The 15,673-nt window shown below is 39.3% G+C and overlaps 1 protein-coding gene across 3 annotated transcripts in view; it reads left to right on the top strand.

Moving 5' to 3' along the window:
- Positions 1-3,489: 3,489 nt before the first annotated feature.
- The window catches only part of KAT6A (lysine acetyltransferase 6A), a 103,461-nt gene continuing 91,277 nt past the window's right edge, over positions 3,490-15,673 (top strand). For 2 of the 3 annotated variants that reach the window (XM_087814191.1, XM_087814190.1), the window contains exons 1-2: positions 3,490-3,571; positions 6,128-7,042. In XM_087814191.1, the coding sequence (XP_087670317.1) occupies positions 6,443-7,042 (600 nt within the window). In that variant the 5' untranslated portion in view covers positions 3,490-3,571; positions 6,128-6,442. Of the gene's footprint in view, positions 3,572-4,496; positions 4,632-6,127; positions 7,043-15,673 lie in introns of those variants that run through there. The other variant, XM_016195617.2, reaches the window with a different exon arrangement.

The raw sequence follows: 15,673 nt of genomic DNA, 5'->3' as shown, positions 1-15,673 counted from the left end.
ACAGAACGATAATTATAAACTCTTTTGTGGCTTAAAATACATGTACAATTTTAGCCCTGGCCAATGTGGCTTAGTTGGTTGGAGCATCATCCCATGCACTGAAGGGTCACTGGTTCGATTCCTGGTCAGGGCACATATCCAGGTTGCAGGTTCTATCTCTGGTGGAGGTGTGTATGAGAGGCAATGGATTGATGTTTCTTTCTCTCTCCCCCTCTCCATCTCCTTTTTTCTCTCTCTAAAATCAATAAAAACATATTCTTGGGTGAGGATTAAAAAAATATATGTACAATTAAAATCCATGACAACAGCCCTGCCCAGTGTGGCCCAGTTAGTTGAGCATCAGCCCATGCACTGAAAGGTCACCTGTTCAATTCCTGGTCAGGGCACATTCACAGGTCGTGGTTTTGGTCCCTGATCAATGCTTCTTTCTCACATTGATGTTTCTCTCTCTCCCTTCCTCTCTCTCTAAAATCAATAAACAAACAAACATTTTAAATTCATGACAACAAAAAACACAAAAGGCAAAGGGTAGTGGTGGCATAGTAGTCTAAGGTCTTAGCATTCTTGGGAAAGTGGTATAAGTAAGTAATCATTTATATTACAGTGTAATAAGTCAAACAGGAATATTGTAATCTCTAGGATTTCTAAAAGAATGTGTAATTAATAAGCTAACAAAGAAGGTTAATGTTATAATCAAAATATTTTAATTAATTCAAAATAAGGCAAGAAACAAAAGAATAAGGGATATAAAGTGGACAAAAGGAAAAAATAGTAAGATGCAGACATAAATCCAAATACAGCAACTATATTAAATGTTAATGGACTAAAATTTTTTCCTGTTGAAATAAGGATAAAGCAACCTTGTTTTAGGCTTAGCTAGACTGAAAAAAATAGTTACCAACTACAACTGAAAAGGCAGGGATTCCTAAAGCAAAATGTGGAAGAGGGAAGTAACTTTTAGCTGCCAGCCCTGCAGGGCAGGGTTCTGAGTGAAGCTTGAAGCAAGAAAAGCTGTCCTAGCCCTGGCCAGTTTGGCTTAGTGGTTAGAGGTTCGTTTCCTGGTGAAGGGCTTGTACCTGGGTTGCGGGTGTGTCTCTCTCACACCATGTTTCTCTCTTTCTTTCCTTCCCCCTCCTTCCTCCCCTCCCCTCTCTAAAAAAAATCAATGGAAAAAATATCCTAGGGTGAGGATTAAAAAAAAAAAAAGAAAAACTGTGCTTTCAGTGCTGTGGATTGTTTCTAACATGCAAAAGAGGAGGACTTTAACATGTCTTTGTTGCAAACCTTTTATTTTGAGGAGTCCTCCACAATGTGTTCTTAAGTAATGCAAATGTAAAGCAAAGACTCTCTATGGAAGCTGTTTGAAAAGCTAACTGTGCTTTGTTGTTGCAAATTGTTTTAAATTCTTGCTACTGTGTGCTTAAACAACAGTTTGGTCTTTTCACAGGAATGGTTGTGGTTAGTTTTCTTCTAAATCACCCAAAGGAAAACAGCTCATCTCTGTACACATTACTTTTCTTCTGAAGACCACACATTAGTCTCACATGAAGAACTAATTTTCTTTCTATTAATATGATTTTATTTGTCATCTTTGGGAAATAAAAACCTTTTAAAAAAATTCCTATACTTCCATTACAAATAGCTCCCATTTTACCTGAGAATCCATCTGTCTGATTAATCTAGGATGGAAAATATATTTTCTAATAGATTACCTTATATCTCTAAATTTCTCTCCTAATTTGGGGCTGGGGCTAGGAAGGAGGGTGATTCAGTAAACCTCATTACACCACACTTAGGTTATCAGTGTCAGTGCTAGGATATTGAGTTGGCTGGACCATCATCTGAAGATATGTTTTTATGTTATTATTGAATAGTCTAGACAGTCTAAGAATTAGGGAAGAGAAAAGCTATAGAGATAGGAAGGTATAGGTTGAGGTATAAACAAGGAGGACTTGAGTTGGGGGTAGAAATTCCACCTCTTAGTGGCTGAAAATTGTTCATTCACTAGCAATGTTTTTGTTTTGTTTGTTTTTTGAGTCTGTGCTGCTTGTACAACACTGCCACAGAAGATGCAAAAAGGCACCCTAGATCAGCATATATAGGAATGCATTAGTAAAATGTATACAAGGGCCACACATGAAATACCAAACGAATGGGGCAAATGGTCAATACAACAAAAGTTCATAAAGTAAACATCGAAGTTAAGGCAGTGAGAGGGTGGTCTTTAAAAGATAAAACTTGGATAAAATGAGGTGTTAGGGGACAGTCTACATAGGGGTCAGGAAGCAAATAAAGCTCAAGTAGCAGGAAAACACACTCAAAGTTATTAAGCATTTAGTATGTCTTTTTATTTGTCATTTATGGCCTTTCCAGTGAATGCAGTAAAAAAAAGAAAAGAAAAAAAAAAAGAGGAAGAAGTATGACTCAATCTCTGCCTCAAGGAGTTTAAACTAGATGTGAGACAAGACAAAGAAACCCTTGCAGCCAGTAGAGGACAGAAAGGCCATAAAAAAGTGCCAGTTCGTGGTTCAGCCATAATTTCGGACAAGAGCAATTCTGCACAGGGCGAGCAGAAGACAGCCGCTGGAATAAGACAGATGTAGGCTCCAAACCCAGAAGTGTGCCACAAAATCTGAGTGACCTTTGCAAGTCTCAGGACACTGGTCTATGCTGTTTGCTATGAAAGGTCCAAGAAGTCTCTCAGTTGAGGGGAGAATGAAATCATTGGGCAGACTTGACAAAGAGCTTGACAGCGGTGTCGAAGTTCCTACCCTCTGTCCCCATCTCGCACCTACTGTTTTTCCTACAGTAGGAGTCAGATGTGTGGGGTGAGTGACGCCAACTGAAAATGAAGGGTGAAGGGAGGCAACTTCCCCCTTGCCCTTGCCCCTTCCCCCGCCGACCCAGCTCCCGACCTCAGGTTCCGGGAGAGTCGCTGTGGAAGTGGGGTGAGGGCACAGAAGTGGGCAGGGAGGATCTGCTAACTGTAAACACAGACGCCATCAAGAGTTCAGATTCCGTCTGGCCACCGGATTTCCGTGCTACACGGATACCACCCCGCCCTTGCGCCTGCCGTCAGTTATCCCAGCTGTGTAATGGGGATACACCACCTCCTTTCACTCCCGAGTATCCGCCAGACCTGACCGCGTGAGAAAGGCGAGAAGGAGCTCCGAGTCGTTGGCCTCCAGCCCCACCAGGTCCTCCTCCCACTTTAGCTTTGGCCTTTTGTACCGGCCCCACGTGACCCGCCCGGCCGGCTCTTCCCTCTTATACCGCCCCGCCCTCCGGCCTTTCCCCCGCTCACAGCCCAGCTATTCCCGCTCCTTCGCAGCCCCCCTCCCGCGCTCTCTCTCCCTCCCCCTCCCCCTCACCTCCCTCCCAGGCTGTTCCCGCTCCCTCCCCCAGGCCGCCGTTCCCTCGCGACGCTTCCCCTCCCCCCGCGGCTGTTCCGTCCCTTCGCCTCCCCTCCCCCCGGCCGGAGCTCACTGTCTCCAAGATGGCGGTCGTGTCAGTTTGGGGCATCTCCGCGGTCCGGCCCGGGGCCCCGGGATCCCGGCTCTCTTCGCCCCCGGTAAGTAGCCGAGGGACCACCCCCAACCTCCCTCGGCCGGTGAGCCTGAGGCTGAGCCGTTCCGGGGCCCGCTTAGCCGCCTCGCGGGGTCGGCGGGCCGCTGCAGGCCCCGCCGCGGCCTGCGCCGCCTCCCGCTGCTCTGCGCCAGGCCTCGGGCTGGGGCGCCGCGGCCGCCCCCTCGCGCCCGGCCGGCGCCGGGTTCCCCCCGCCCCGCGGCCCGCGCGCAGCAGGCCCAACTCTCCCGCCGCCCGCCTGCCGGCCGGGCGCAGCCGCGAGTGTCGCGGGTGGGCGTGCGGCGAGCGGCCCAGGCCGCGGAGCCTCGGGCTGGGTTGTGCCGGCGAGCCCGCTCTCCCTGGGGGGCGCGCCCACCGCCCTGGCCCCACCTGCGCCCGGCCTCTCGGCGCCCAAGCCGTCCGCGGCCCCTCCTGCCCGCGCTCCCCGGCGCTCGCTCTCCGGCTCGGGCCCGGTGTGCGGAGATCTCAGCGAGGCTGTGGCGGCAAGTGGGGGTGACAGGCTGGCGGGTGTTGTGGTGCGGAGGAGGCAGCACGTGTGGTGTTGTGTCTGTCGGGCTGTCAGCCCGGGCGCCGGGAGGGGAGGCGGCGGGCTGCCTGTCAACCGTCGGGCGGTTTGGACAGGAGCTGCCCAACCTGTCAGGCTTCCTGGGCAGCCTGCGAGCCCCAAACCCTCCTTGGAAGCGGCCTCTGTCGCGCTTAGGATTTGAAGGAGCTGGGAATGGGAGATACGTTGCTCTTAACTCCTTCACGTGATTTCATTGTTAATTTAGTCCTTGGGTTCTGTTTCCATTTAATGGGAACGGCGTACTCGTTGGCAAGCTGCAGGGTTGTGCTGTTTCAAGTTTTTAAAGTTTCTTGCTCTTTTAAAAAGAGAGCGCGAAGATGTGTTTGGGGGTGGGGAATGGAGACCGAGAAGGACTGTCGGAAGCAAGTTGTGCTTTCTCTCCAGCGGCTGGTGTACTTTCACAGATAAAAGTTCAAGTCTGCAGGCGCTTTGCTTTCGGAAGACCTGGAGACTGGTGAAAATCTCGGCCGCAAGACAATGAGTAACTGTCATTTATTCTTTTACCTGTAAGCATAATCAATTAGGACGTTCCTAGTTTCTTAAACTCAGGTTGTAGCTTCTCATTTAGTTCAGCGTTAATGTCTACATAATGAACTTTCGTGGAGTAATAATACTATGATTTCTGTCCTCTTGAGACTCTCACCAAAATGAAGCATAGCTCTCTCAGGGGGCTTCTTTTTAGTCAGATAATTTAAAAATAAATCTTGGCTCAGGTTCGAGTGTTTATTTAAGCCTTTTCTTTCCTATCAGAGTTAATAGTCCTATTCCTTTACTAACATCTATGGTTTTCCTTTGGATTTTAATGTCACTCTTAAGAATAATTGCTCTGGAGCCATTTTTCTAGCATTGTTTATGTTGCAATGTAAATGCTCCTCAGAATAAGAGCAGAGGTCTTATTCTTAAAAACACTTAAGTTAAATTTATTTTTGTAAGCAAAGGAGTTATTTAGGTTGAGAATTCACTATTTTGGTGATTTTTAAAAGACTTTTATCTGCCAGGTTCTTTTGTCTGAAAGAATAATACTGACTTTGATCCTGGAGAGGCAGTTTATTTATATGTGTTTTATTTATTGATGTTTATTTCGGGACAGGAATCTTGAATCTGCATGATATCTCTTTAGACCCACAAACATTTTTTTCTATACTATACATTTCATATGTAGTGTATGCATTTGAACACAGAGATTCTGGGCCTTTTTCATTTATAGTTTATCTGTAGATTGGTTATGAATATTTTGACAGTTCTTTCTCCCTTCAAGTATATTGAATATGTTTAACTATGTGAGGCTATTGGCATGTAATTCTTAAAATTTGAATGAAATTGGATTATTTAAAATTCCTTAAGTACTTTTCACACTTGACTATTTTCAGTATTACTTTCATTTCCACTTGGAATGTTTAAAGTCATATTGTACTTAAAATATGAAGTTGGTCTGTGTAAATTGTATTTGTTGTTTCTTGAATACATGAAATAGTTAACATGTTCTCAATGGTTTTCTGTCTAATTGACTGTTTTTGTCCAGTCTGAATGTCTGGAATTTTAAAAGATGAAAGATTCACTCTTTCTTTCATTTCAGAATTCTTTCTACTAGTCCAGATACTTGTTGAAGTGTTGAATAGTTTCTTGGGGAAAGATGTCAGGGAAGAGTTTCAGTTCATAGACTGGTGAGCAGAGATTGTGGAGCACAGAATAACCAGCAGTCTCTGGTTACTTGTAGCCTAAGGTCATTCATAGTACATCTCATTTTGTTTCCTTACTGTATCCTAATTATTCAGCTTTTTCTTTTCTTTTCATTTTTATCTCAGTGGTTTACATACATGATTGTTTTGGAATGTTGATAGAAACATGTTAAAACTCCTACAGGTGCTCAGTAAACACTTGCTTTTGATTGCTTTTAAAGACCAGGATGTTTCAGTTATAGCTTATTCACAAAATGGGCCTTGATAGAAAACTGACTTTGCTTTATTTTTTTTTCAGGCATAAGATGCACATTTTTCTGCTGGGAATGAGATGTTCTTGAGTTTTTACAACTTTATGAAGAGACCCATGTGTGGTGCTATTGAGAAATTTATTGGGAAGTTTGAAGACATTTCAAATAACAGGTTGCTTAGGTTTCTAAAGTAAAGTGGGGAGGTATTCTCTTTTGTGAAAGGAGGAAGGACTTAGGCCAGAAAACTTGTATGCTATGGTTAACTGGTTCCCAGCCTCCGAGAATGTTGTTTTCCATGGTATAAAACTTACTCAGCATCAGGATAAGGGATAACGACTCTATGGATATACGAATCCTTCATCATGGTAAAACTCGCTAACCCGCTGTATACGGAATGGATTTTGGAGGCCATCAAAAAAGTGAAGAAGCAGAAACAGCGTCCTTCAGAAGAAAGGATATGCAATGCAGTGTCTTCATCCCATGGCTTGGATCGTAAAACTGTTTTAGAACAATTGGAGTTGAGTGTTAAAGATGGAACAATTTTAAAAGTTTCAAATAAAGGTCTCAATTCCTATAAAGATCCTGATAACCCTGGGCGAATAGCACTTCCTAAACCTCGAAACCATGGAAAATTGGACAATAAACAAAATGTAGATTGGAATAAACTGATCAAGCGGGCGGTTGATGGCTTGGCAGAGGCCGGTGGCTCAACCTTGAAAAGCATTGAACGTTTTTTGAAAGGTCAGAAGGATGTGTCTGCATTATTTGGAGGCAGTGCTGCCTCTGGTTTTCACCAGCAATTACGATTGGCTATTAAACGTGCCGTTGGCCATGGCAGACTCCTTAAAGATGGACCTCTTTATCGGCTCAACACTAAAGCAACCAGTGTGGATGGGAAAGAGAGTTGTGAGTCTCTTTCCTCTTTACCTCCAGTATCACTCCTTCCACATGAAAAGGATAAGGTGAGAATGGTACATGCGTCATGTTCATAGAGCTGATGATGTAGCATGCTACAAAGTCGCATTTCTAGGAAGTAATATAGAAGTTACACAAGTTTTGTGTTTGGAGACTTGTGAAATGATCAGCTCTAGTTTTTACTGGTGAGTTCTAGGTATGAGAACTCAATGGATGCTAATTGTTCTGATATTTTGAAATGTTTGATGCCTAAGATTCAAAGTGTAGGCTATTGATCTACCTAAAAAAACATGTTTAGTTTAGAATTAAAAAGTAGTATACAACTTTAAAATTGTTGCATAAAAGTTCTTATACTGTGCTGCTGCCAGTTAATAAGCAGCCAAATGCTGGAGACATGAATTTGAAACAAGCAGGTGGCTCTGAGAACCTGTTTTCTTTCCTTTTTCCATTTTTGTTGCAGATTATCATTAGATAAGAATGAAACTGATTCTCCTGATCCATAGTAATAGCTAAGCAAATTTAGCAGTTCTTATTTCTCCTGTTTGTGTTCTAACTTTCTGTTGTATATTATTTCTTTGCACATGATGAGTCCTAAATGTTATTTATGACAGGTGTAACTACATGGCCAGGAATAAAGTATTTTACATGTTTTAGTAAAGTTCTGGGGAGTTGAGAGTTTTGATTCACAGATGATATACCTTCCTGCGCTATGTTTTATGCTGTTATTTTGTGCAGTTGAAAGTATGCCTTCTTAACAGTAAATTTTGGTCCTTAAGTAGATATTTGGGGATGGGAAGAATTTTGTTAATAGCTGTTTTCTTACATTGACCTAGTGTCCTTGCTGTATATTTCAGTTGCTCTGAATTGTAGTTCTGTGGAAAGTTGTAGTAATTTAAGTTGTTGTACACCTTGTATACAATAGTAAAATAACCTTCATTTTGCTTAAGATCATGGGGTCTGCTTCTAGGATGAGAAGATTGTAAAGTTAACATTGAATACTATAAATATTTGAGATTTCATCTGAATTTACTGCAGTTAATAACTCATCGATAGATTTTTGTTTAAATAATGATGGAAAATTAACAGTATTTTTCTTTGACGTTGTTAGAGATCTATTTTAGAGTTGAATTTTCTCTGTGAACTCTGAAATAGAAACATTTTCTTACTGTTATTACCCTTAAAGTGATTCTGATAGAGAATCACATTTGTTACATGGCTCTGTATCATTTAAGCATTTATTGTGAGTGTGTTATTGAATATTCAAGGTGGACAGGTGACTAAAAATGCTTTATTCTGTTCAGTGCTGTAAGAACTCTTACCTGGGAGAACTGTTTCTTAATCACATATGGCTGAAGTGAATTGAAGTATAACAGTTGATTCCTACAACTGTTTTTAAATGGTCTTCAGGTTAATAACTGCATGGAAACTTTGTAGTTTAGAATAAATTCAGTATCATATCTATGAATTGGGTATTAAGTTCTTCTTCGAACATCTGAGTGCTTGCTTGTATTATAATTTCCCTTGCTTGAGGTAGATATTTTAATTTAAAAAAATTAGCCATATTTTAAAATGGTAGTTTAGTGCAGTGCAGAGTAGGACAAATCTGAGTCCTATTAGCCTAGGATTTTACTTTTGAAAGGAACCTTGGGAACCATCTAACCCAACAATCATCATTTTGCAGCTGAGCTGAGATTTATCTAGTAGAGATCTGCTGGTATGCTTTGGTTAGAAATATGTTTTTGGTTACATAACTTTAATATATAGTGTTGTTAATTGAAATAACTAAATTTGGAGTATACATTTGGGAAAATTGAGTTTCATTGAGCAAACTTATGTATGTGTATTGGTCTTATTGGAAAATTAATTTCATGATAATATCTACAAAATTAGAGTTGATAGGATCTGTTTATGTTTTTAAATGTAGCCTTATTTTCAGTAGTGAATTTCCTGAGCGACTTTCCCTGAAGGTATGAAAAGCTCACATTCAAAATCATAATACAATGAACTCTAGGGTGAGGAATTATTCCTCCTCTAAACAGGTAACAGTGTATGTCTTCTTTCATTGTATTTTAACTACTTCCTCTTTTTTAAACTAGCCAATGGATCCCTACGTGGAATTGATTGGCTTCCTGTTATGAACCTAGATATTTTCAAAAAAAGTATCCAGAGTGTATTTTTGACAGTGATGGAGAGAGGAAAAGTGTAGGCCAGAAGTAGCTTCACTTTTAGGCATTAATTAATTCAGCAAATAGGTATTGGGTATCTTCTGTGGGCTAGGCACTCTGCTTAAAACTGAAATGGCTTGGAACTAAAATGGTGGTATTTTCTGTGGAATGCAAACATATCTATTGGTCTGGTCAGCCACGGGTTGACAGAAGAAATTTAGGGCCTATATGGAGTGACTTAAGTAAGTTCCTCTTCAATTTTTTCTGTATCAGTTCTAACTTTGTATTTATTTATATTTCTGTCTTAACCTTTGGAAAGAACTATAGACCTGTAGGTTAGATTTTCAGCAGCTCAGTGGTTTTTGCTCTTTTCAATGAGATGAGCTGTGTAGAATATTTTTAAGAGTTTTTGTCAAACACTTGAACTTAAGTATGTTTTCACAGTGATAGATAGTGAGGAGAAACTGTGGGATACTGTGATTTAAAAGTTTAACCATGTTCTAAGAGAAATATCTTGAGCAAGCTTTAGGTTGTAGTAGTTGGTGAATTTATTTACTTAACTTAGTCATATGTTTACTGTATGCCAGGCATTACTTTAAAGCTAACTTTATTAACTCATTTAATCCTCATACAACTCAATGAGGATAGGTACTGTTATTTTACAGATGAAGAAACTGAGGCATAAAAGAAGTTCAGTACCTTATCCAAGTCAGATATTAGGTGACAGAGCTAGGATTTGAACTTGGGCAGTCTGGCTCCAGATTTATTGTAACAGTTATACCTATTGCCCCTTGGGAGTTGTTATATATAATGCCTATCACTGCACTCAAATACATAATTGTGAATGTTCTTCATATTAACTTAATAGTACCTTCTCTTAATTGTGAAAGGATACATTCTTCCCTCGCCGATTCACTGTGTCCCTTTTTTCTCTTTCTGTCATAGAATGAATTCTAAAACTGACTTTCAACCAGTGATAAGAATGTATCAGAAACCAAAGATTATGAATAATCTAGTTTTGTATACCTGAGGTACATAAAAAATAGCTTGTCTACGTAACATTTTGTTTTATTCTTTTCTTAAAAAATAATTTCTAAGTTTATTTTCATTTCAGTTGTTGCTTAAGTTTTATCATTTGCAGTTTGGGATTAGATGCATGGCTGTAATAGAGTATTTTCATTTGGGACAGAATGTTGCTTTTCCTTAAATTGTGGGATATAAATGAGGGTTATAGTGCGTAACTGGCTTAAATAACAAGTTCCTCGTAAATTTCTTTTCTTTTGAAATATAAATATTACTGTAAGATAATTTGCTCATTTACTTCATTTATTTATTATTCACTCAGCAAACATTTAGATGCCTACCATGAACAATGCATTTAGGATTTAGGTCCTATCAGAAGGATTATTTTAGAGAAAATTATCCTAACCATATGTAGTGGACCTTATTTTTTGTGTCATAGTAAGGACATAGTGACATGGATAATGTAGATTTTGTAATGTTACTGAGTTTGCAACGGATTGATCTCAATAATTACAATTTTTATATATTTCTTATATATTTCTCAATTTTATATACTTATATATAAATTACAATTTTTATATATTATTGTTTATATCATTTTTTGGTGACTGAATGTTCTGCACCCTGAGGAAAAGCTGGCTAGAAATAAAAATATGTTATTAACAAGTCATTGAGATGCAGATTAAATATAAATGTAGTTAGGAATTAATTGACTGTCTCAGTAGACTTGTTCATATTTTTAAAAAAGACAAAAACAGAAATTCAAAAACAACTCTGGCAGTAGTGCAACATATGTTTAGATACAATCAACTGTACAGATATTTTTTGGTCTTCTAATTAGCCTATGAGCTCCATGTGTTTTGGTAATTTTCAGCACATAACATACCCTGAAAGAAAACTTGAGCTACTGAACAACCTTTGGTTTAGTCATTGCTAATCAAAACTACTATACCCAAAACTTCTATGCACATACCTAAACATTTTTCTTAGAGTTTCTAGCACTTTACTCTGTTTTGGGTTAACTTCTCATCAGTGGATGAAATAAAGAGAAGAAATAAGTAAAAACATCATATACTACAAATTGCTTCAGGAATAGAGATCTAGAAGATCTAAGCATCTTCACCTCTTTCTTTGCCCTGCATCAGTAGGTTAAGAGAATGTAAGTAGTTGCATATAGAAACCTATTAATAGCTAACATTTGTTAAAGGCTAACAATATGTTGGGCCCTGTTCTGAGTGCTTTAACATGTACTTTCTTGTTGACGTCTCAAAGGAACTTTACATGGTTAAGTTTTATGGGCATAATATATTTATATAATAGCTCTTTAATAATGCTTAATGATACAAATTTTCATTATTGCTTCTCATAAAACACCAAATGGAAAATGAATGTATGCAAAATACGTTATCTTTTTCTTTATCTTTGCTGCCTGTTTTTTATTTAGTTCATCTTGACACATGGGCCAGCACTGTTTCACATTACATTTACTTTTAATACTGTGAAAGAGAATAGATAACAAGAACTGTTTGATGAATCTGTAAAAAAAAAAAAATCATTCCAGGCCTCTTGAGATTGTAAGAATTTCCTTGACAGGTTTTTTCCCCCTCTCTTTCTATTTAGAATATTGGAGACAGTATATTTTTTACACTGACTTGGTTCTTAGCTTATGTGTAGGAATTATTAAGAGCCTCATTCTGGTCCAGTTGTTTACCAATTGGCTATTCAGTGTCGTGTCAGTTCACAAAGGACCTGTAGCAAATGAATTAGACCAGGAGGGACTTCACTCTTCTGCTTTTCCCAGCTGGAGCAGGATTAGGATTCATTCAGCTGCAGCTGGTTCCCAGGAATATCTAGGCTGTTTCTTTCTGGTTTTTCCTTTGACAGGAAAGTCATAGTTCCCAACAGATGGCTTTCATCAGTACTATACATAACTGTAAATTCAAGTTCAAAGAATTACTTTTAACTTCATTAGGGAACAGGTGAAGAAACAGTTTGTAGTAAGGCACTACTTGGTTAAGGGTTGAAATTAAGCATAGAGGTTATAATAGTGTAGCATTTAGATTTGCAGAATGCCATTCTGGGTCAAAGTAATTTTTAACTGCCAGCAATTAAAAAAAATAAGACTTGCTAAGAAAAAGTAAGTTAGGGTGTAGTGTTGATTAAGGTTTATTTTGTAGTTGGATTATATTATGTTTACAAAGTATAGATAAATTCTTAGAACGAATTGAGTCTTCTGCATTTTGTAGAATTTTATAGTAACCTTGGGTAACAGTGATTCTAATTTTATTTCACAAGTAGTGAAACTGAAGGCCAAGGAGATTTAAGTGTCTTGTTGCGTGCCACACAGCCAGTTAATCACATCTGGGAGAAGTGGTCAGGGCATTCTCTGTTCTTTGCTTTTTTCATTAGACTGTAGTACTGCTTTATAGTATTAAGAGAGCAATGAGTATAAACTAATGTAGTTAGAACACTCTTCCTCATGGAAACCATAGACCGAAACCGTGGTCTAGAGAATTTTGGTGGTTTTTGTAAACCACAAATATGTAAGTCTGGTTATTTCAATGTCTGAAGATAGCTATATACTCTAAAAGTCAAAACATTTTTGGGGGGAGTGGGGTTAGGGGGAGACTACTTTCTTATTGCCCAAATTAGAGGAATTAGAAAGTTGTCTTATGTGTTGAGCTAAATATTATTATTATTAATTTTATTTTATTTTGAGAGTACATTTATTAAAGTTGGGGACAATGAAACAAGGAAGGGCCTAGGATAGAAGAAGCAACAGGGGAGAAAGCCTAGGCTGGGGTGCTTTGGCTCTCTATAAACGTTATGGGAAAGAAGGGAGCCAAAGCAGGGCTGCTGTCAGCTCATCAGAAAGTCAGAGGAAAGGGGACCTTGGAGACAGGTTCAGGAGGTTAGCCCAGGATGAGCTGCTGCTGCCCATTGCTTCCCTGGTTGCAAGTCTCATGGGGACCCTTAGAGTTTAAGAGAAAGAAAATTTACTCGAAAAGGAGATTTGAGTGGGTGCGCCCCAAGGAGGGCCTACCTCGCTAAGTATTGTTAGAAGAACATGTTGAGTGATCTTAATGCTGCAAAAAACAGTACTTGAGTTTTGAAAAAAAAAGTCTGCTTACAGTTAAGTCTGATTTTCAGAAAGTCTACAACACAGATGACTTCTGAGTGACTTGGATAATTGGTTAGAACTTAAAAAATTTAAGACTGAAATAGGAAAGTACAAGTCTATTAATCAGTGAAGTAATTCATAATAAGAATTTAATAAAGGCATTAAGTATGGGTGGATTCAGAGCATACAGTTTAAGCCCTTGGCCAGGTTGCTCAGTTGGTTAGAGCATCCTCCCAATATGTCTAGGTTGTGGATTTGATTACTGGTCAGGGCATATACAAGAGTCAACCTATAAATGTATAAATAAGTGGAACAACAAATAGATATTTCTCTCTCTCTCTCAAATCAATAAATACAATTAAAAAAAAAAAAAGAATATAGTCTGTCATGCATTGTTATGTATATGTAGTATCTTGATTCTGGGAGGGTTGTAATACCAGTCCACAAACCTTACAGGGAAGGTAGCAGGCAACAGATCATATTTGGTTTTTATGCCATTTTTGGTCTTTGTGGTAACAGTTTATCTCTGCATTAGTTTGTCATAGAACTTAGCAAAATAGCGGCAAATAAAGGCTAGGTTGGAGACAGTTATTTGTAAAATAATTGGTGGTTTTAAGATTATTGGTAAAACTTGTTAAGGAGAAAATGATGTAGAAAGAAAATCTGGGAGCTAAACAAAAAATCTTTGTATATGTGAAAGACAGCTGATTCCTTTGCTGTATACCTTTTGAGGAGAGGGGAATTCCATGTATGCGGGGTGTTATTATGCTTATACTATGGCTGCTTTTTCCTCCAGGGAATTGTGAACTGTCCTTGACCTAGGAGAGCTGGTGTTAAGTGTTGGTTTTCAGTTCTTCCTGCGTAGTAGAGTGCAGGTTTTTCTTTTTTCTTAGTCATTGGCCTATAGTGAAGCATTGAATTCCTGCTTTTTCTAGAACCTGTAACAGAACTATTGGAAACATTACATTTTTGTGTGTGTTGAGTGTGATGCTGTTCTTTAGTGGTTTCCCAACTTTTCAGGACATCTTTAAATATCTGACTTAGTAAACAGTTTAGATTCTCTTTCACTAGTTTCCTGCTTTAGTTATTACATTTCTTCTCATGCCAGTCAGTTTTTCTTTAAAAATTTTTTTTTTTTTTTAATCCTTATCTGAGGATATTTTTTCCATTGCTTTTCAGAGAAAGTGGAACGCGGGGGGGAGAGAGAAACATCAGTGTGAGAGAGACACATCAATTGATTGCCTCCTGCATGTGCCCTGACAAGGGCTGGGAATTGAGCCTGCAACCGAGATATCTGCCCTTGGCTGGAATTGAACCTGGTACCTTTCTGTCTGCAGGCTGACACTCTAACCACTGAGAAAACTGGCTAGGGAAGTTTTTCTCTAATTTTATAGCATAAATCTAAAGCCCTGTTCTTTTTAAAGCAGTGGTCTTGACACTAAATCCACTTTAGAATTGCCAGAGGAACCTTAAAATAGTAAACACCAAACCAATTAAATTAGACTCTAGCAGTAGGGCCCATATTTCACTTTTGTTTTGTTTTTAACCTTCATGTGCAAATAATGTACAACCAGGCTTGAGAACTACTGCTCTAATGCTTAGAACCAACATCTCTGTAGTGGGAAGTGGCTTAGGAAGTCAGGGGACAGAAGGAGTAGCTACTTTTTACCTAATAATTGAAATTCAGGCAAATACAGGAAACAACATCACACCTACTCTCATGAGCACATTTTGAATCCAGGACAGTGTACCTCTGGAAACCTAAATTTTGTTTTATCCCATTCCCTGACCATAACTGCCCTGGCCTTCTACCTTTCTCTCCTAACTTCAACTGCACTTGCTGTTTTATCTCATCAGGGTCTCAGACAGTACACACATAGTTTGGAGAAGGGTTCCCTATGTGATTCTGATGGGTGCCCCTGTACTCAGATGTTTGCCTTTTCTTCTAATGACTTGGCGTTGTGGTTTATCACCTCAGTTACTCACTTTACTCTTGCATCTACTTGACGAACCCAAACCTTGAAATTAGCTAACCATTTTTTCTCTGCTCCTATATGGGGCTCTTTATCATTTTGAAGAAAATTGCACAAATCATTTGGTGGGGTGCCACTTAGAAATTTGTGACCTCTAATCGTAGCAATCTGGCCTTTGGCCCTAGAGCACCATTTAGAGCTCTTGTGAGCAGTTTTCAGTCTCTATCTTACCTGACCTCTCAGCAGCATTTAGAACTTGTCGGCCATATTCTCTCCTCACTTAACTTCTGGGATAATTCTTTCTTTCTAGGTGTCTTCCCCTTCTCCTTCCATCTTTCTGGTAACTCATTTTCAGTTTACTGGCTTTTTATCTTTTGCATTTTTAAAAAATCTTAC

This window comes from Miniopterus natalensis, chromosome 2 (genome assembly GCF_054644295.1).
Source record: "Miniopterus natalensis isolate mMinNat1 chromosome 2, mMinNat1.hap1, whole genome shotgun sequence".
Taxonomy (NCBI): domain Eukaryota; kingdom Metazoa; phylum Chordata; class Mammalia; order Chiroptera; family Miniopteridae; genus Miniopterus; species Miniopterus natalensis.
This window is presented reverse-complemented; position numbering and strand designations above follow the sequence as displayed.